The following is a 21,658-nucleotide window of genomic DNA, read 5'->3' as shown; positions in this document are numbered from 1 at the left end:
GATGTTTAAATTTCAAAATAAATTGAAAATAAATAACATGAAAGACATAAAAGTAAAGATGACCTAAACTAGAACGTTTGTCATACAGGTCAATACTTACACAAATGTTTGAGGCTGCATGTCTCTCCTTTGAAGGTTCTGAAGAGGTCTCCCCCTGGTTTGGACTTCCTGAGGACTAAACAAGATCCTCTCATTAGAAATCTTGTTGCAGTCACTTAAGACTAGTTTTACCCAAATGCATTCTGTGGCTTCAAATCAGCACCAACACATAAATCATATAAAATAATTTCAATTAAATTTGATTTATATCGTGTCAATAACAATACCAATTGTCTCAAGAGGCTTTTCAACATCTGGTCTGAAACCCGGCAACAGTGGCAGGAAAAACATTTCAACAGGAAGAAACCTTAATCAGAATCCAGCTCATATGGAGAGACCCATCTGCCTAAGGCCAGCCAGGTATTTTCCTATTGTATTTTTTAAGTTTAATTGTCTATTAAATGTAACAAAACTGGTAAATGTAATTTTATTTACAATCTATTAGGGAGTTTAATTACTTTAAACTATAAATCCCACATTTGGCTTCAATATCAACTATTCACATAGATTTGCCACATTTCAACAGACTAGTAAACAATTCTGAAGTCCAGATATCTTTATTATATTAAGGCAGACTTTTCAGTCTAAGTATGAATGTTGTATTACGTCTTAAAAAGTGATATACTGCAGCTCTGCGTTATTACCTGTGTTCCATGTTGTAAGTCCGGCATGTTCTTCAATAAGCATTCATTGTGATGCTCCCTCAGGCGTTGTAATCGTTTTTTAAACCTGGTGGTTTGTTTACTGTTTCTGCAAGAATTAAAACAAAACAATGAATTTATGACTAATATAACACTTGTAGAATTAGAAATGCATCCTTCAAACTCCTAATAAAAGTATCTTGAATGTTAGAATTGACCATCCTACAGGACATGGCCACGCCCAAATGCATTCAGGGGAAAACAAAATAAATCTCACTTTCTCATGCAGCTGTTTTAGAGATGATGACACAAATCAAGTTGATTAAGCTGTCGCAGGGCCTATTAATTAATATTTTCCTCTTTCAAATAAAAAATATTACTTCAAAATCAGTTTCATAGTTGTTAACTTACATGCATAAATCTTGAATAATTTAATTAAGAACTCAGACTACTACAATAATTTAATAAAATGCACATTACAAGAAGCTCCTGCAGATTTTGTCTGGAGCAGGTGAAGCATGCTCCTTCACTAATCATGTCCACACCCTATGACCAAAGCATTCGGCCTTTAAACCTTTAAAGCCCTTTAAACTTTATTCAAAGCCAGCTATGTGAAGTTAACAAAGTCAAGAGATAAAATGTGGATAAAATGCACTCCATTAAATAAATAATACTAGCTAAATACCAACTAATAACCGAGTAGTTTGCTAGTGTAACAATCAACAGCGACATGCTAGGTATCATTAACATTAGCTTACGTTGCTAACGTTAGCATTAGCTTACGTCGCTAACGTTAACATTAGCTTACGTCGCTAAAGTTAGCATTAGCTTACGTCGCTAAAGTTAGCATTAGCTTACGTTATTAACGTTAGCGTTAGCTAAAAAAGCTATTTTGAAATTTCGAAACTTTGTCCAATTATAAATGGAAAGCATTGCTTCAAGTTCTTACCGTGATTCCATCTCTTTTTTCTCCTTTCTCCGTCGTGCACGATCTCCTCTCGCTCTCATGGCTGCCAGTGGTTCTTCTGTCTCCTCGGTCACGTTCAGGTTCACTCTCTCGCAGTAAGGGGCGGGACTAGTCACCGTGTGGGGGGAGGGGAATAGTCACAGTGGGGACCACAAAAGTCAGGAAAAGTGTGAACCCTGCTTTTCTGGGTTTGACTCCAAGACCAGACCGAAGAGCGGGAAATGACTGCAGTTATCATTGTTGATTAATCTTTGGGTTCTTATTCACGATTACTCAATATGTACACTTGAAATAGATTTTGACAAAACTTATTTGTTAAATATTAACCACATTTTCTAAGATTAGTTAAAGTAATTGTAATAAACTGTAATTGTAATAAAAGATAAAACTGTTAAGTTGAAACTAGGAATGAGATAAATATTTCACTGACTCAATATTAGTATTAGGTTCTGAAAACAGTAGTTGCAGGGGCAGTAAAAAGAAAGTTGAAGTCACTTATGATGGTTATAGTAGTTGTGGCATTGATACTCGACATGCTGCTGTTACACAGCTATCTTCTTAAGAAAGGTTCACTGGCTGGTATCCCTTACAAACTGTTCTGTTTGGTTCTATTGCAAATGTGCTGCACACATTAATAGGCTTTGCTTTGATTTAACCTTACAAGGCGCCGACTTGGCACCCTGAAGTAAAAAAGGCTTTCTTCACCCATCACGAAAGAGAATGAATAGAACAGTAAATTCAAGAATAATATAGCTTCAGCAGTTTTAGACGATGTACACCACAAAAACTACTGTCTGCATTGGTGTCACAAGCCGATATCAGCTCCTGTCCCACCTGGGTGGGCTTGACCCCTCTGGTTTGGGGGGCGTCCCTCTCCAAATGTGTATTCACTTTAACTACACTGGTACTAAAGTGAAGGAAGCTGTAACCCATGGGTTACAGACACCTCTAGTAGTTACTCTGGTGGCGGCAAAGAAGGCTTTGAAGCAAAGAAGGCTTTGGAGCTGGTGAGCTCACCTGCTCCAGCAACATCATCAGTAGTAGTAGCAGACTCAGTAGAGATGTCCTACAAGCCTTACAGTGTGTTCCCGTACCATTCCAGCTCAGCTCCATCATCATAGCCTTATTGTGCTGACAAAGACTATGCTGGGGAGGCTAGCCAGGGTTGAGCTCTGCAATTTGACATGGCCTTCATACTACAGACAGGGCTTGCAGGCCAAGCTGATTAAAGGGATGCAGAGGGTCCTGCTACTGTATAGCAAAGTGCTTTTATTGTCTCAGGGTGCAGAGACAGAGCCTCAGACTGACTTGGGAAAATCTATTTTGAGATACAGTTCGACTGAACTTCTTTTGCCAGAGCTAAAAGCAGCATCAGGCAGACTGCAGATCTTGAGGACAGTGAACAGGAGGAGCAATATACAGCGGTTTAGGTGAAAGAGGAAGCAGTGCGCACAGAGACAAAAGAAAGTGGCAAGTGGACCGGCTTGCTAGCCAGGCTACGGGGCTAGCACACATCTTTAACATCTCACTCTATGGCACCCATTTGTCTTAAAATATCCACCATCATATTGTGCCTAGAATTCCAGCTGTGGAAACAACATAGATAAAATATTTTGTTCCTTCATATTTTACAGGCCCCACTTAAAGGAACTAATAGGAGCAGCACAATGGATAGGATTAACGGGGAGTCCTCTGATAAAGTTCTCTTCAGGTATTCAGATTCTATAACTTAGAATTAGTGAGGATTAAATGAATCATCTCTGGTTTGGGGGTGTCCCTCTCCAAATGTGGATTCACTTTAACTACACTGGGAGTTTTTAAGTTTACGTGCATGACAGTTTTAAGAACTCATAACATATTTCTGGTATTCTGGGATGGGATCTTTTATTTGAAAATCTAGAGTCCAGTTTTCAACTTTCCACTACCTCTGCAAAATGACAAATTACTCTTTTATTTCTAGTTTACTTTATATTAGTGCTATTTGATCAATAAAAGCAGCAGTAGTTCATTTGAAATGGGCAGTTAACAGGTGATGATGTGTTAAACTTAGCTTCTTTGTTTTAATATCCCGCCATGGCATTCTACCTCTTATTAGTCAGTATGAAAGTCATGTCAATCTCTTTGACTTCTGATTGGCTGGAGGGCGGGAGAACATTGGAGATTGAAGCAAGGGTGTGTGAGAGCACAAATTTCTTAAGCTAGCTTGACAGAAGAGATACTTCAGAAACTTGATTTGCACAGTGGACAAATATTGCTACCAGTGCACTTTAATGGAAGTGTTACAGAAGTTGTGAGCTTTAATTGCTGCTGCTTTAATTTAAATGCATTTTTTTTTCAGATGGTGGAAGTTAAGTGTGAGTTTCTCAGCAAAGCTAACAGCATTGCTGGCACATATGGATATTAGACTTAATTAGAATCGGTACTAATCGTATTTTTATTTATTTTTACAATTTGTATGTATTAACACTTTTCACTTGCTTTGGCTTTATTGGGCTAGTTTATCTGTCTACAAGTTTCTGTTAATGTGAGATTTGCTTGTAATAGGTAATGGGCAGTTACTATATTTAATTTTACTTTTTATTATAATTAGGAAACTAATTATTCTGGTTTCCAAAAATATCATTTAATGTGCTATGTTTTCACTATAATATACACTATTGAGTGCAATAGCCTACAGTAATATCTATTTTTGGTAGGATAGGTTCATACATTTACCACAAAATACATATCAATGTCCTGTTGCAACTAGTTGAAACTTACAGCTGTTCACCCAAAGTCTGCCTCTGGATGGTCCCTTATTATTAATAGAGCGTATCCTTCCCACTGTCATCACGTGCTGCTCAAGAAGTAATATTCTGGCATGACATGACAAATATATACAGTTGAATCCAGATGTTTACATACACTGTGTTAAAAGACACATAAACCATGTTTGAACCACTGTCTGAAGTTAAATCAGACTAAATCCCTCCTGTTTTGGGTCAGTTAGGATTACCAACATTATTTCTATTTGCTAAATGCCACAATAATGAGAGGGAAAGGCCAGCTACAGGAAGAAGACGGAGGAGCAGCTGCAGAGACAGAACATCAGAGGGGTGTGGAGAAGCCTGGAAACCATTTTGGACTACAAAACGGCCCATGAACAGGTTGAGGGAGAGCGACAGTGGGTCAACGATCTAAATCAATAGGTTTGATCAAGCACCCACTCCTCCCCTCATGCAGCCGCTCCCTCACTTGCAGACACCTGGCTTATGCCCTCCTCACTCACCTTTGGCTCACCAGACCATGTACTCACATCTTCACATCAAGATGGAGCCCCCCACCCCCCACCATTGTCCTTCACAGCAGACCAGGTGAGAAAAGAGCTCAGGAAGATAAAAGAGAGGAAAGCAGCTGGACCGGATGGTATCAGCTCCAGGCTCCTTAAGTCCTGTGCAGATGAACTGTGTGGAGTTTTGGAGCATGTCTTCAACCTGAGCCTTGAGCTGAGAGTGGTACCACAGATTTAGAAGACCTTGTGCTTGGTACCGGTGCCTAAAACATGCCGCCCTAAAGACCTCAGCAGCTACAGACCAGTGGCTCTAACATCCCAACTGATGAAGACACTGGAGAGACTGATACTGGGACATCTCCGCTCTGAGGTGGGCTCCTTCATGGACCCACTACAGTTCTCCTACCATCCTAATGTTGGAGTGGAGGACGCCGTTATCTTCCTGCTACACTGAGTTCTCTCTCACCTGGAAGAGCCCGGCAGCACTGTGACAATCACCTTGTTTGATTTCTCCAGTGCGTTCAACACCATCCAGCTGCTGATTCTGAGGGACAAACTGGAGAGGATGGGTGTGGACCACCAGCTGTCTGCATGGATCCTGGACTACCTCACAGACCCACCACAGTTTGTGAGAAATAGGAACTGTGTGTCTGACCTGCTCATCAACAGCATGGTGTCCCCCAGGAGACTGTCCTGGTCCCCTTTCATTTCAGCCTCTACACAGCAGACTTCAGACACAACACAGACAGCTGTGTTCTCTGATGACTCTGTGATTGTTGGCCTCATCAGAGATGATGATGATGATGATGCAGAGTACAGAGGCCTGACGGGGAACTTTGTGGACTGGTGTCAGTGAAACCACCTCCTGATCAAACCAAGGAGATGCTGGTGGATTTCCGTAGACGTGGTTCTGCTCACCAGTGAACATCCAGGGAATGGACACTGAGCAAGTGGACTCCTATAAGTACCTGGGTGTTCACCTCAACACCAACCTGGACTGGACTCACCACACTGAGCCAGTCTACAGGAAAGGACAGAGCTTTTATAAGCTACTCTTCTTGCTCTTGTTATTTTTTATTCTGCCTTTTCTGTAAGCTGTTGTAAACTGCAATTTCCCTATTACGAGCATAAAAAAAGTTTTTCGTCTTCTTATTCTTCTTAATTGCATATTTATTTATTTGCATATCGATTTTAAATATTATTTGAAGGTACATTAAATTTAGCTGTGCACTTAGATTTGTGTTTTATCTGGTGGTAACTCAATTCAGATTTAAAGTAAATGTAAATATTTATGTCTTATACCTCAACAACCAAAATGTGCCATTTTTTAAATAAAAATAATTAAATAAAAGCGATTTAATTAGATACAAATGCACAGACTTAGATATTTTGTATGAAATATGAATAAAAATGCTATACACATCTACACACTTTGTCAGGAAAAGGTCCCCATAGTGCAAGTTCACACACTGCAGTGCCTCAATATGACCACTGGGGTCACACACTTACACTCGAAAGTCATGAAACCCAACTTTCTGGGGACCAATTTTTTTTACTAAAAAACTTCACCAGGCATACCACTAGGGGGTCTTCTATGCGTTCCAATGCTTGTGCCTGTGGGGACCACGATTTGGTCCCCACGGGTAAAATTGGTCCCCACGGGGTGAGTCAAATATCATGTTAGGGTCCCCACCATGATAGAAAAACAAGTGCACACACACATAATGCCCCAGTTACAGTAAGGACAGAGGAGGGCTCGGTTGCAGGGGCTCTCTTGAATAAAAGAAAGAACAAACTTCTGCTGAGTAACATCATCTCGGTGGACTTCTCTTTTTTTTAATTCCCCTTCAGTCCAGTCATTGCAGGGTGCAATCGCTATAATTACCAAGCTGGTGTCTCAAGTCTTGTCTTTGACAAATTCAAATGCAGATTCAAATTCTCTATGGTTGTGTCTGTTTTAATATCTCTTGGCAGATGCAAATGTTGAGTCCAGAGGGAACTGTTGGGACTCAGAGCAGGTGGAGTTTGTCTTTTAGCCCTGAGCAGAGATGAGCCATATTATTAGAAGACCTGCATGTGTCGTGTCAGTTTGCACTTTGTGCGGTTTGGGACTTGATCGTTGCATAAATGTGAAGGTTTTGTGTTCAGTCGTGTTTGTTGTTAGTCCTGTGAGAGTGATTCTCAAGACTGAAAGAAACAGCTCTGGTCTGGAAGCATACTGTACGTGTACTCTCATCTCTTCTCATCCCCCTGTTTCCTCCTCCCCTACTCTTCCTCAGAGAAGGTGTCCCAGCGCCACACTCTACACACTACCCCAAATAAGTGAGGTGTAAAGAGGGTGAACTCTTTCTGTTTGTCTGTCTGAGCCCTTTAAAATCTGTCACACAGAGAGGAAAAGCGGCGTGAGGAAGACGAGTGTGTGGAGGAGAAACGGTATGAACTCGAATCTTACTTTCCATGCGTTTGGCTGCTTTGTTGTTTTTTGGAGCTGTGGTTCAGCATCACGATGTTGGGTTTTGTGTAACTTTGTTCTAAATATGAGGTTTCATCTGAATGAGAACACTCGTGTGTGTGTGTGTGTGTGGGTGTGTGTGGGTGTGTGTGTGTGTGTGAGTAATTGTGTCAGCGTAGAGGAGGGTTTCATTTACAGAATGGACGACAACAACTCCATTTGTCACCAGTTTAGTGTAGTCAGTATATTTTATATTCACTTGAGCTGCTACAGTTTTGTTTTTTATAGCATCCTCGTAGCTACTTTCCTTCACAATATTTTGGACATAATAACATTTGCCAAGTCTGCTTTGAAAATCTTTTACAATTCACATCTACTTTGATTGATCAGAACTGGGCATGTTCTTGTTCTTCTGAGAAAACGGTCACATCTCATCCAAACAACCATATGTGCTCACATTAACCAGCACAGACACAAACACACATATATAGTCATAAACACACACACACACACACACACACACACACACACACACTTGAGCAGGCGCTTTGGAAAACATCTGACATCAGAATTCATAAACGCGTTTCCCCCTCTCCCTCTCAGCCCCAGTTTTCTGTGAATAGTATAAAGTCATATTTTCCCCCTTAGTGCTGCAGCCTGATATAATTGAGGTGGACTGGGAAAAGTTACAGTCTTTAACGGAAAAAAAGAGCCATAAAAATAATACTAACAGTTCTTGTTCCAGTTGACACACACTCTTAGTGGGATTTCATGATATAGACGATGGATGCTGTGACCGGCTTTTTTTATTTTTTATTTTTTGCACCAAAGAATAAATCTTTGTGTGCAGACTCGGTCAATCCTGCAGCTGTCAGTTTCCTGGCCTACACACAAACTAGTCTCTTTCTCTTTTGCACTCTCTTTTGAGTTGTGGCACTGGACAGTAATGGTGGATTTAAGTTTCCATTTCCTCTTCAGTAAAAGCAAATCCTTGGGAGATTTGTGCAGAATGAAAATTGTTTGCTTTATTTTATGCTTTGGTTGTGCACCTCGGTAGAAGCCGTACTGTAGGTTTATAACAGCCAAGCAGGAAGTTAGATTAAAAAAAATAAAAAATTTAAATTTTTTTCAAGCAATATCGGTTTTATTTTTTAAAGAAACAAATACATCTTTGTTTTTAATAGAGAGGAAGAGCGTGTGCATAATGAAACCAAAGGATGAGGAAACCGTAGAGTTGCAGAGGAGGTGAAATCCTCCACAGTCGACAAAAGTAGTGGGAGGTGAGAACATAAATGAAGAGAGAGATGTTAAGCAATTGTTGGAAAGATAACATCTCAACATCTTTAGCATTAAAAAAAAATAAATGGCTGAATCTTGACAGTTGAAGTACTTATTGACGAGCGTTTTTGTGTTTCTGTGTGTGTGTACTTTGGCACGAGTAGGACTGACATTAGATGACTCACCTCGAGGCAAACGGAGATATTTGACTTTACGATACTAAACCCAAATTAACATGAATAAACTCACAATGACACTAATTAGGATTTATAATGGTTGAACACTTGCTCGTGAATTAACATTATTCTGTGTGCATGACGAGATGTCCTTGTGGTGTCTGCATTTTGGCTGTTTTTAACATTAGTTACCATGTGTTGCAAGATTCAGCAACTTATGCAGACGTGTCCTTGGTAAGCAACACACGAAAAAAGAGAAACTGACAAGGAAGGGGGGGTGGTGGCGGCGGGGGGGGGGGGTGTATGAAGAGTGATCAGTTTGTATGTGTGTGTGGTTGTGCAGGTCATGATGTGTCAGTATTAAGTGACTCACGTACCGACTGAAAATTGATGGGAATCATTGCAACTTCTTGTGATCTTATTATTTTCCGAAGACGTCTGTGTGTTCGAAGGAATATGCCCAAAATAACAAGCTCAAGCCACCAACCACCCATGATGTGTTTTTTTTTTTTTTCTTCTCTCCCCTGCGCCGGAAATTTAACGTGCGTTGTTGTGTGCTCCTCTTAAAACCCCTTTTGTGCCTCGCTTGTCTGCACGGCTTCAGTTTTTTTGTGCTTTCGCTCGTTGAGGGGTATTTCAGAACGTAATATCCTACATTGTGTGTTTATGCACATAATAACTATTGGCAGCAATCTGGTTTGTGTATTTAAACAATGATTACAAATGACGGGGAGTCTTAAATGGGACATTCTGGTCTGTTGTCATATCTACAATGAGACAAACTGTACACAGGCAAGGTCAACTGATGCATTTGCTCCTTGGCCATTTCCTTTCCACCCACTGTGTTTTTTTCCCTACATTATTATATGTCTGTATTATTTAAATTATAGCTTAATGTACAGATAATTTTCTGAATTAATCAGTTGTCTATTAAATATCAGAAAATGGTGAAAATGTATTGTTGCAATTTTCTGAAGTTCACATCTTCATTTGGTCTCAGAGGGGTTCAGTTAACAATAAGAAAACGCCACGTTTGAGAGCCTGAAAAAGTTTGGCATCTCAAATAGCTTCTCCAGCAAAACTGTTGCTCTAATGTGGTGTGAATTTAAAGAAATGTGTCATAAACGAAACATATCCCCCTAACTTCCTCACTTTTCGGCAGCAGCGTGCTTGCCCCGAACACATGGCCTCCTTGTCGCCTCAAGTTGAAGAGATGGCTCTTATTAAAAAGCTGTGGCATTAAAAATAATGTTAAATATTTGTTTTAAAGGCTGTAGTGTTATTTTATGACAAGCACTTAGTGCCTCGGGTTCAAAGGAAGAGCTTTTTGCACTAGTTTGTCTCAGTGGTATGATGTGATATGGTTTGACTCTCATATTGCACCTACCTGAATGTTTGTTCCTGGGTGTAATATGACTCATATTTGTAATATGATTTTGGTTCTTACATGGTTATTCAACTTTGGCATTCTTTGAGTTGACTACATTTTCTTTTTTGGTTATTTCTAGTGTGTTCTGTCTGCTTGCGTTGATTTCCTTCCTGCTGAACTAAAGTTGCGTGGTCTGAAACCTTTTTAATCTACGGCACCGACAATTCTGCCGTAACCTTAGCAACGCAAATATCCATCTACCTGTCGGCCTCCTTCTGAGCAGGGAGAGGACGACAAGGAGATCATGTTTATCGGAAAGTGTTCGGAAAATGGGCCGTTGGGTTTTGGAGAGAGGGGGCGCGTAGGCGACTCCGGGGGGGAGGGGTATCTGCGAATCTGTCTTCGTCAACGTGCACCCTCTTTTGATACAACAGGAAGGAGAGTGACAGTATGTTCGAAAGAGGTAGACATCCCCAAGGACGAGCGCTTTACCCCGACTTGTGACAAAGAGATCAGACCTTTAAGTTACGCATCTAAGGGTTGAAGGGAAATAGGAAAAGAAAGTGGTTTTGAAAGAGAGCGAGAAGGAAAGGGAGGGAGAAGACTTGTAAAGAGCGAAAAAAATGGATGCCATGAGACAACCGCTGCCTCGTCTCCAGCTGACTGTGCCCATGCCCATAAAGATGGAGAAGGTAGTATTAACGTTTTACACCTCTCGGTGTGTCATCTCGTCCTCGGAATGGTGTGATGTTGCTTTGAGGGGAGGAAGGATCAAAAAGTTTACTCAAGCGTAGTGGCAAGTACATGAGAAGTATTTATTTAATAGTCTGTACTTTGACTTTTTTCTTTCGTTGTTGTATGGGTGGAGTGTGTTTGTATGTGTCTTAAATAGACTGTCGTTAAGATCGTCACATAACAGGTTAAATCTAACAATGGTGGGTGGGGGGAACCACAGACTGGCACGCAATGTGTGCATGCGGATTTATATACGTGTATGTGTGTACCTGCACCTGTACCTGTGCGTGTGTGTTTAATAGGGTGTGTTTTGGAGCAGGTTAGTCAGGTGGATGTACTGTTGTTGTGCAGAGCCCTCTGGGCACTGTGTGAACACTGTTATTGGATGGCCAGGGGGCTGCCAGTTGCTATGGGAGGGAGATGAAGGGTAGGGAGGGGGAATCGAGAGGGCGAGTTGTTTGTGGAAAATCAGGTCTGCTCAGGTGTGTGGGAGATATTGTCGACCAGGTATGGTGTGGACAGGGTGAGGTGCGAGCTTAGGGATCCAAAGTAGGGAGTTGCTGGGTCTTATTACCGCCAGGCCTCGATACATCACACAAAGAGAAATAAAGAAAGTTGTCCTTACTTGACTTTCAATACGAGATTTTCCCTCAACCCAGTGCTCGTACTGCTTGTTGAAAAACTTCCTGATAAAATTTTTCATCTGACTGAAAAAAGACAAAGTGTGTGTTGTAGTAGGTGACATCTAATAAGCTGTAGTGCTGCGAGAAACACTCATTTCAGTCCTCATAAAGGTTGTAATTCATCTCATGCTGTTTTTTCCTTCCTCATTCTTTCACTGGTACTCCCCCCTTTCACCCACTCCAACCTGTCACTTCCTCCCTCTCCCTTGCTTGCTTTTCTTCCTTCTCTTCCTCTTCCATTGGTCTCTTTCTATCTCCAGGTATGTCAATCAATCGGCTAATGCTATAAAGCTTGCACACACGAATTAACCTGCTGCCCTTTGGCTAGAACACCTACAGTGCATTATATAACCCTGCGTTCTTTCTGCGTCGTCCAATCATTTTGGTCTAAGTCTCCCCTTCTCTGATCATTATTTCTACTTCTTCTTGCTTTTTTGATTCACTCCCTCCTTTTGCTCTGTCAGCTCCCTTGTATTATCGCTCTGATGAAAGAAACCACTCCCTGTCTGTCACACCACTGAATATTTAGTTTTGGGACAAGGCTATAAAAGATTTTAGGGTTAGGTCGAGGGTTAGGGTTAGGGCTAGGGTCAAGGGCAAGCTCTTCTTCTTAAAAACGGCAAAGACATAATAATGCCATCATTTGCAAATTTCTTTCTTTTGGGGAATTTATGATAACAAAGAGAGATTTTTACTTAAATAAGGTACCAAGCTGTAATTTGCTAAGCCCCCCACTCCTCCACATATCTGATCTTACCTTTCTTTAATGTAGGTGGCAATGTCTCCAGGAGAGGACGGTCTGATTGGGATCCCCTTCCCGGAGCACAGCAACGAGCTCTTGTCCCACCTCAATGACCAGAGGAGGACAGGGCTCCTGTGTGACCTCACCCTAACCTCCCATGGGGCGCGCTACCCAACGCACCGCTCCGTCATGGCTGCTGTTAGTCTCTACTTTCGCCGGTTGTTTGGAGCAGAGGCGGGGGGAGGCGAGGGGGGAGGAGGCTTCAGCGTTTGCCAGCTGGACTGCGTGGCACCCGACGCCTTGGATGCCCTGCTGGAGTTTGCCTACACTGCTACCCTGACCATTCCCAGCTCAGGGATGAGGGATGTGCTGCGAGGGGCTCAACTTCTTGGCATCCAGTGTGTGGCTGATGCCTGCAGAGACATCCTGGGGGAGACAGCGGAGGCAGAAGGGGAGACAGCAGAGGAACAGAAAGACCTACACACAACTACTGAGAGAATGGTGGTGGAAGAGAGGGGCATAGAGATTAGAGGATCCAGAAGAAAAACAGACAGAAAGAAGGTGAAAAAACTGGGGCCACATCACATCACCTCCTCACCTTTGAACACAATGCCCGCTTCTCCTGTCTCGCACCCTTCCACCGGATCTGACAGCCTCCGATCCCTGCCCTCCACCCAGCCTCCCAGCCCCGAGCAAGAGGAGATGCAGCTCAAACCCTGGCAGAACGGGGATCCCAGGTTGATCAGAGAGCCAGGGAGAGGGGCCACACTAAATGGAGGGCTTCTTCACTGGATGCCAGAGCGCCCCCGCATCGCCCACAAACCCCCGGTCACACCCCTCAGTGACAAGCTGTCAGAGGATGACGAGATGGAGGGTTTTGGCGATGATGGTGGGATGATGGGAAGTAGTTCCATACCTACCTCTGTAGCTGATCGAGGTGCAACAGCGTCAGTGGGGGGAGGGGGGAGGAAGAGGAAGTCTCAGACCCCTCAGCAGTGTCCTGTCTGCCAGAAGATCATCCATGGAGCAGGAAAACTGCCACGACACATGAGGACGCACACTGGCGAGAAACCCTTCCAGTGCACTGCCTGCGGAGTTCGCTTCACCCGGTAAGGCAAATATGCTCAAAAATGTATGTGTGTATCTTGTTTTGTTTTAATTGCAATTTTCTATTTCTGCTTCCTCATTTTTTATCTTCTCCTCCTCTCTTTTTATTAGCAATGACAAGCTGAAGATACACATGAGGAAACACACAGGCGAACGCCCGTACCCCTGCCCCCACTGCCATGCCCGGTTTCTCCACTCATATGACCTCAAAAACCACCTGTCCCTCCACAGTGGGGCTCGGCCTTTCGAGTGCCCACTCTGCCACAAGGCCTTCGCCCGAGAGGATCACCTGCAGCGCCACCGCAAGGGCCACAGCTGCCTAGAGCAGCGCCCACGCCGGCCCAGACGCGGGCCTGAGCTGGTGGAGGACGGGAGAGGGGATGGAGGCAGGAGGGAGCAGTCCAACCCGCTGGAGGCTCTGTCTCTACATGCCCACTCCTCCTCATTTCTCCCTCGCTCGGTTCTGGAAGGTGGAAGTGGGTCAAGCTCTGGCCCTCAGCTAATATTTGCAGGTGAGGTCGAGAGGGAGCGGTCTCTCGCCCTTCAGGCTCTGGCCCAACTCGGGTCTCAAGGTTTGGCCAGCTACCCTGAGCTTTTCTTGCGAGGGCTAGAAATGCGAGGAGCCAGAGAGGCGGAGGGAGAAGATCCAGGAAGAACCCACTCACCGTCTGTGCAGCACAACCGATGGGCTGATGAAGGGGAAGAGGAAATTGCAGAAAAGGAAGCGGATGAAGAGGAATAGTGAAAAGAGTGTGTGTTTGCGTGTGTGTGTAAATGTGTGTGTGAGTAGGCCTACGTGTGCATGTGTGGTACAGCATCCACAGTAAAAAAAAATCACTCAGGTGGCTGGACTAATGACCTGCAGCTCCCATATAGAGAGCGCTTAAAAAAAGTAAATGATATTAAAAGAAAAAAAATGGAAAACGGGTTTTCTGAGACGTTTTAAATGTTTGTCTTCTCATTGTTTAAATTTTATTTCTCGTTTGCTGTTTTATTTTAAGTATTTTAGCTTTGAGCTGTTTCTTATGGTTTGATTTCATGTTGTCTAGTTGGTGTGTTTTGAGTGTGTGTGGTTACAGGGATGCTTTTCTCTATGCAAACTAAAATCCAGGGCTGCGGTATGGAGGGATATTTGAAGATATATATTTTCGTTACAACATATGCTGAATCAGATGCAATTCAGAAATCATATCAGCCAGATTGCAAGAATGAGTTTGTGTGCCCGCTGTCCTCTGGTGGTGATCAGTGGAAACGCCGTCTGATCGATCAAACTTGTTCTGTGCATTGTAAGCAATAATCCTCTCTGTTTTTGTTAGTGGTTGAATCTTTGCTTTGTTTTGGTGCTTAAACCAAAGATTTTATTTTATTTTTTTCTTGAATCTTAGGTTAACAGGAGAGAAGACAGGTGAATTGTAGCCAATGTTGGGTTTGAAGAGAAGACTCTTCCCAACTGTTTTGATAGCCATGAGAAAGAATCTGCTTCCATATTTGAGTGTTTCAGAGCCACGGAGCTCTGTGTTAAATGCCTGACCAAAAGAGACAAAGTCTAGGTCATTGAGTTGATGGTGATTGTTGTTGAAGACGATTCTTCTTTTTTTTTTTTCCTGGAAACTGTGGATTTCAGTCTTCCAATGACTTCCATTTGGGTTCTTTGGAAAAAAAAAAATAATAATAAGATAAAGGGGACAAGCTGAGGGGATGAATGAGATGGATGTGCCCCCTTTTTCTATATTTATTTATTTATTTATATTTATTATGGCTCTTCTGCTGAAAGTCTTTTGTGAGACCAAATCCGGGGTTGGACATGATCAACTCATCATCTAAGTCTTACCAGATAGCTGCATTGCGCTAAATCATTTTGCTTTCTAAATACCTAAACGCCTTTTTTACGGGCTGAGTGTCTTCTTTTGGCGATTCTTCCTCAAATGCATTCTTTGCACATTTAACCGCATCAGGTTCTGCAATAACACAGGCACATTCCTTCCTTCGAGGTAGAGAGGTGGGAGCAGAGCAGAGCAAAGAAGTAAGGGATCTCAAACCTTCCATGTAACTGGAATGCTAAAGCACCTTTCAGCATGCTTTTCTGTTTTTAACATGTATTGTACTGTATGACATGTCATTACATGCCAGTTCTTATAGGTCGGCCACCGCTGTGTCTAAAGGGGCCATCATCTTTGACCAAAAACTTTCTAATTTCATCTTGCTTTCACCGGACCAGCACATTAAAGCCCTGCTGATGTGTCAATTCATGGCTTTAAATGACAGCAGCTGTATTTTTATTTCCCGTTCTATTAATGTCTGCATAGTCAGAACCTGCTGTATCAGTCGTTCTGGTCTGGGCTTATGCACTGTCCTGTCCTTGTAATAAATCTTTTTTTATTATTTCCAGATTATTTGCACTATGAGATTTGAGCGCTTCAAGCTTCTTCTTCTTCTTTATTTTTTATTTTTTGGTCTGACCTTCAATATCTCGTCCATTAACTCACTCAGTACCATTTAAAATTGTGATTGAAATAGATGATACTTCTTTGAAACCCACATACATACTTTTCCTCCTGCATATTAATACAGAGTTATAGTCAGATATAATATATATATCTATATATATATTGGGATGAAGTTGCCTTAGTTTTGGGTTATTTTTTGTGCTGCAACTATTCTCAGGAAATCTTGAGCAATGCACTAAGTGATTATACAAAATATAAGTGGGAAGAAACTGGTGCTGTAGGGAGACTGATGCTCTTCATGCAAGTGTAATGCCAGTAGTTTCAAAGTATTAGATTTTATACGTTTTGTATTGTTTCATTTGATGGTTAAAACAGGAGATTGGGAAATAATAGCATTGAAAGTAAACTACTGGCCTTACTGGAACCAGTCCTACTGGAATGGCAGTGTGACAGTTGGTCCTGTGCATGAAGGGTGTTGGTACTCCCACTCAGAGCTCTGTGAATGAATGAGGGTTAACTGATGCCAGCTGTGAAGTGTGTCTTTCTATGTGAGCTGTTTTTTTTCTTGGCTATGGTGAAGGGACATGGGGTACGGTCTGAGTAGAGACCACGCTATCAGGGATACATTTTTGTCTTTCAGTTTTTAGTGGACCTTCTCAGAGATACAAATTCATTTTCCCATGATTTGTTTCAGTTAATGTAAAGGAAATAAATAAAGATATCTAAGCTTGCCTTTTTTTTGTGTGTGTTACTGTCATCTCTGTTGTTTTACTGTTACTAGTAACTAGAGGCTCAATGATCTTTGAGGCTGATGCTATTAAGAATCTAACCAATTTGTTTTCATTTTTTTATTTTAGCTGAGTAGTTTTATTAAGAGAGCCCTACATTTGGTTGCTAAAGAGTTCTGCCCAAGATAATTTTACAGCTGAAAACTGGCTTGTGCTCTCTGGTGGACAAACTATGTAATGGAGACAGTGATAAAATGACACAGTTCCTCCTTAACTTCCCATACTGTACAATTCCTTCTTCTTACTCATTGATCATTGTGTAATTATAATATTGTGAAATACAGATTTATGAGTCAAACTCCAGATGTCATTTAATTTATTATTTAATAGTGTATCCAACAGCATGGTATTTAAATCTAGGAGTAGAAGACATTAATGTGCTCATGTGTTCACATTCTCATGCAGCTGAAGGAGAATGAAACTCATATGTAATTACTCTTAAAAACATTAGTGTAAATGTACATAAAGATGGACATTAATAGAGACAATCAACGGAGTGAGCAAAAATTGTTTTTTCACAGGCCTTCTGACACGTGTGAATAATAAAATGAATAGTGCTTAGCTGCTTCTCTTTTAGCATTGTCTCTGCTGTCTCACTGAAATGATGCTTGAATAGATGCCAGCCATCTTTAATATGATCTCTGCATTCTCCTTTTTGACAAGTATCTAACAAGTGTTGTCCACGAACCGGAGGGTTATGGACCACATGCTGAATTCAGTTTTTCAGTTTTTAAGCTGAATTAATTGTCCTTGAGCACATCAGTATAAATGTGTGGATGAATGTGTGGAAGATCGTTTACCCTTACAACTCTCTAAACTGCACACATAATTAAAATAAGGTCATACACTGATTGATTAATTGTTTCTGTGTGTGCAGGAATGCGTGTGCGTAAAAGATTAAATATCTGTCAGGTTACGCACGGTCAACTGAAACAGGATGTGACGTATTCATCCAATCCTCTTAATTGAATTAAGCTAAAGCGCAGAAGCTGTTTCTGCAGAAGAAGTTTCAGTGTCGATTACACTGTATGAGAAGTAAGCTTGAAAGGAACAGCGTTGGAGTGTAAAACAGTCTAGAGTGAGTGGGGGTGCTTGGTTGTCCTCGGCCTCCTGCAGAATGCTGCCTCCGCGGATGCTGTGGGGCGCTGTGGCGCGTCAAGTCGCTCCGCGTCTCACCTACAGCACCGCAGCACAGCCACAGGTAGGCCTGGTGTTCACACAGACAAACACAATGCAGTGTAAAGATGGCACCGTTTAGTGTAGGAAAGATTTTCCAGCGATATTTTGAAAGATAAGTGACACGAGAACACTTTAAATTAGGTTTTAATCCTTTAATGAGTTTGTGGCATTTGATTTTATAATATGTCTTATTCACATTGTTATACTGATCAGCCACAACATTAAAACCACTGACAGGAGAAGTAAATAACAGTGACCTTCTTGTGACAATTCAGTGTTCTGCTGAACCAAACTTTTGGACCTGGCGTTCATGTGGATGTTACTTGGACATGTAGCACCCACATAGACCAGACCAGGCACCCCCACCTCATAGCAATTACACTCCTTGATGGCAGAAGCCATTCCTACCAGGATGCAGCCTGACACAGAGACACACACCAAAACGGTTTAGGGACATCTCGTAATATAATTCAGGAGTGCAAACTTGCAAACTCTGAGCCTATGCAAAAGAACACACCTGCATGTGACGCCTTCTTTGCATTCAAATTACTTTTCACACAATCCCTTCCAGTTTTCGTGTCAGTTTATAAGCATTGCCCACTATAGTATTTATTGTATCTGTCCATTCGGTGACATTATTCCACATGGCAGCTTTGTCATCTTTATTTTTAACCTCCCTCTCTTGGAAGGTGAAGCCAAAAAAGACCACATTTGGGCCTCTGAGTGACCAAGACCGGATATTCACCAATTTATATGGCCGGCATGACTGGAGGTAAAAATGGTGATAGTGGTACTTTCTCCAATGAAAAAAAATTCAGTAGATAAACCTTTCTGATCTCCTTCCCATAGACTCAAAGGAGCACTCAAAAGAGGAGACTGGTATAAGACTAAGGAGATCGTCCTGAAGGGAAAGGACTGGATCCTGAATGAGGTGAAAATCTCAGGGCTTCGGGGCAGAGGTGGAGCGGGATTTCCCACTGGCATGAAGTGGAGTTTCATGAACAAACCCAGTGATGGCAGGTAGGAGCCAGAAGGGCCGGCATCCCTGTCCACAGCAGTAATGGGACTCTGTTGACGTGTTTGCCGCCTCTGTGTGACAGGCCTAAGTATCTGGTGGTGAATGCTGATGAGGGGGAGCCTGGGACTTGTAAAGACCGTGAGATAATGCGTCACGACCCCCATAAGTTGATAGAAGGCTGTCTGGTGGCTGGGAAGGCCATGGGAGCTCGCGCTGCATACATCTACATCAGAGGAGAGTTTTACAACGAGTCATCAAACCTACAGGTACGCAAATTAAAAGATAAATGATGAACAGACGTGTATCCTGCAGTGTGTTGTTTGTTATAGTTTGTCTGTTTTTCTTTGTTCGAACAGGTAGCCATTAATGAGGCATACAGAGCAGGGCTGATTGGGAAGAACGCCTGCGGCTCAGGGTATAACTTTGACGTGTTTGTGATGCGGGGGGCCGGAGCCTACATCTGCGGAGAGGAGACGGCCCTCATCGAGTCTCTTGAGGGCAAACAAGGGAAACCCCGACTCAAGCCACCTTTCCCAGCAGACATAGGTGAGGAAGAATCTCCGCAACCTCCTCCAGCTGTTAATTAGGGTTTAGGAAACTGTAAAATATGGTTGGTTATATTGTAATTACAGTTATTCACTGCTGTTGCATGTGTGTCTCCCTTAAGGGGTGTTTGGGTGCCCAACAACAGTGTCCAACGTGGAGACGGTTGCCGTGGCTCCCGCGATCTGTCGTCGAGGCGGAGCTTGGTTTGCCAGCTTTGGGAGGGAGAGGAACTCTGGGACGAAGCTGTTCAACATCTCTGGTCACGTGAACAACCCATGCACAGTGGAGGAAGAGATGTCTATCCCTCTGAGAGAGCTAATAGAGAGACACGCAGGTGTGTGTTTACGGACCACCTCTGTGTTGGTGTTTGTTTGCTTTATGAGATGTTGACATGACTTCCCGTCTTTCTTCTCATGCAACTGGCACAGGGGGAGTGAGGGGCGGCTGGGACAATCTATTAGGGGTGATCCCAGGGGGGTCCTCCACTCCCATCATCCCTCGGCACGTGTGCGATGATGTTTTGATGGATTTTGATGACCTGGTCCGCGCTGATACTGCCCTGGGAACTGCAGCCGTCATAGTCATGGATAAATCGGTAAACAGTCATGTGAATGGTCACACGAAGCACAGCATATTCAGCGACAATGAAAATGAAATCTGTGTAATGAGTTTTTTTTCCTCTAGACTGACGTGATTCGAGCTATTGCACGTTTGGTTGAGTTCTACAAACATGAGAGCTGTGGCCAGTGCACCCCCTGCAGAGAGGGTAAGGAACTGCTTTCAGCACTGAGATCAGTGAGACAGGCAGAGCACTTGGCTTTTACATTTGCTTTGGTATTTTTCTCCAAGTGTATAATCATTTCATCTGCAAGGCTTCAGTGAGATAGTCAGGATACCAAAAAATGTCACCCTGAACACATCAGAGAACAAGTATGACTTCGCCAGAATCCCACTTAAACACTTAAAGTCAGTCAAAACTGGGGTGACAGTAGGATTTAAGTGAAATAAACATTTAGTTATTAGGGTTTCGGTGTATATCCTTGTTTTGTTTCTCATTTGTAGAGATAACCTGTATATGAGGCAGGACTTTTGATTAGCTTGAAGAGAAACCTACTTAAAGTGCATGTTCAACATTATAAAGCATACTTTTTATGGATCAAAAGGAAGAATAAAGAGCTTTCTGAAAATTAAAAGTACAAAATAGTACAATGTCATCAAACAAAATTTCCATTTGTCAGATTAATATTACTGCAAACAGGCAATTGAAGCGGCTGGTGTCGCTACGGCCCCAAAAGCCTCTCAAAGCAGGGCCCCAGCATCTGCTAAAGGTGCTTTTTAGTTAGCCCATAACTCACAAAGAATACAAAAACATTAAAAAAATATTTTATGGCATTTCCTCTTTATTTGTAAAGGTGATCCCATCGCCCTACCTGTTAATTTCTACTGTAACAGTAACTATATCAGTTTCTGTAGAGATGTCTAAATACAGAAGTATACAGAAGTACTGTAGATGTTTGTAGCTCATCAGCTTTGACTCAGATTAAGATTGAATTCAGTAGAAACTTGATAGGTATATTCCCCTAGCTTAAAGATCCTATATATCCTTACATATAAAGGACTATGCCAGGACAAAACTTTTCTAAAAGACTGCCCTAACGAGTGTTGGTACATTTCTGTTCACCTCAGGAGTGGACTGGATGGACAGAATGATGTGGAGGTTTGTCCAAGGAGAGGCAGCCGTTTCAGAGATTGACATGATATGGGAGCTCAGCAAACAGATAGAGGGACATACCATCTGTGCCCTGGGGGATGGAGCCGCCTGGCCCGTGCAGGTGACATTTCTTCGACAGTTTTGTTTATTAATTTAAACAAATGAAGCTCGGCATGTAATTTTTTCTCTCTCTCCTTTTCATTTGCAGGGTCTGATCCGCCACTTCCGGCCCGTAATGGAGAGCCGCATCACTCAGTACAACAAGAGAAGTCCCCCACGAGTACCAGAGATTGAAATGATCTGAAACCAGCAGTCGCTCTCAGTCAAGAGCAAGATAGCTCATTATCTTAGACTACTGTTAAAAAAATATGAAAATACTTCTAGTGGAGTAACTTTACATTACAAAACCCCTGCAGTTGCAGTCAACAGGTTTTTCATGTGTGGAAAAG

The 21,658-nt window shown here is 42.3% G+C and overlaps 2 protein-coding genes across 3 annotated transcripts in view; both read left to right on the top strand.

The window, feature by feature from the left end:
• Positions 1-16,698, top strand: part of zbtb7b (zinc finger and BTB domain containing 7B) — a 31,934-nt gene extending 15,236 nt beyond the window's left edge. The window contains exons 1-3 of one of the 2 annotated variants that reach the window (XM_084557938.1): positions 10,439-10,945; positions 12,444-13,522; positions 13,632-16,698. In XM_084557938.1, the coding sequence (XP_084414064.1) occupies positions 10,877-10,945; positions 12,444-13,522; positions 13,632-14,262 (1,779 nt within the window). In that variant the 5' untranslated portion in view covers positions 10,439-10,876 and the 3' untranslated portion in view covers positions 14,263-16,698. Of the gene's footprint in view, positions 1-10,438; positions 10,946-12,443; positions 13,523-13,631 lie in introns of those variants that run through there. The other variant, XM_084557937.1, reaches the window with a different exon arrangement.
• Positions 16,699-17,523: 825 nt separating this feature from the next.
• On the top strand, positions 17,524-21,556 carry LOC311496729 (NADH dehydrogenase [ubiquinone] flavoprotein 1, mitochondrial-like). The gene is made up of 10 exons (XM_084556689.1): positions 17,524-17,956; positions 18,624-18,706; positions 18,784-18,954; positions 19,035-19,218; positions 19,309-19,498; positions 19,620-19,832; positions 19,927-20,093; positions 20,183-20,264; positions 21,185-21,330; positions 21,418-21,556. The coding sequence occupies exons 1-10, from the start codon at positions 17,873-17,875 to the stop codon at positions 21,511-21,513; spliced, it is 1,416 nt and encodes a 471-aa protein (XP_084412815.1). The 5' UTR covers positions 17,524-17,872; the 3' UTR covers positions 21,514-21,556.
• Positions 21,557-21,658: the final 102 nt, after the last annotated feature.

Source organism: Chelon labrosus (assembly GCF_963514085.1).
Source record: "Chelon labrosus genome assembly, chromosome: 12".
NCBI classification, from domain to species: domain Eukaryota; kingdom Metazoa; phylum Chordata; class Actinopteri; order Mugiliformes; family Mugilidae; genus Chelon; species Chelon labrosus.
This window is presented reverse-complemented; position numbering and strand designations above follow the sequence as displayed.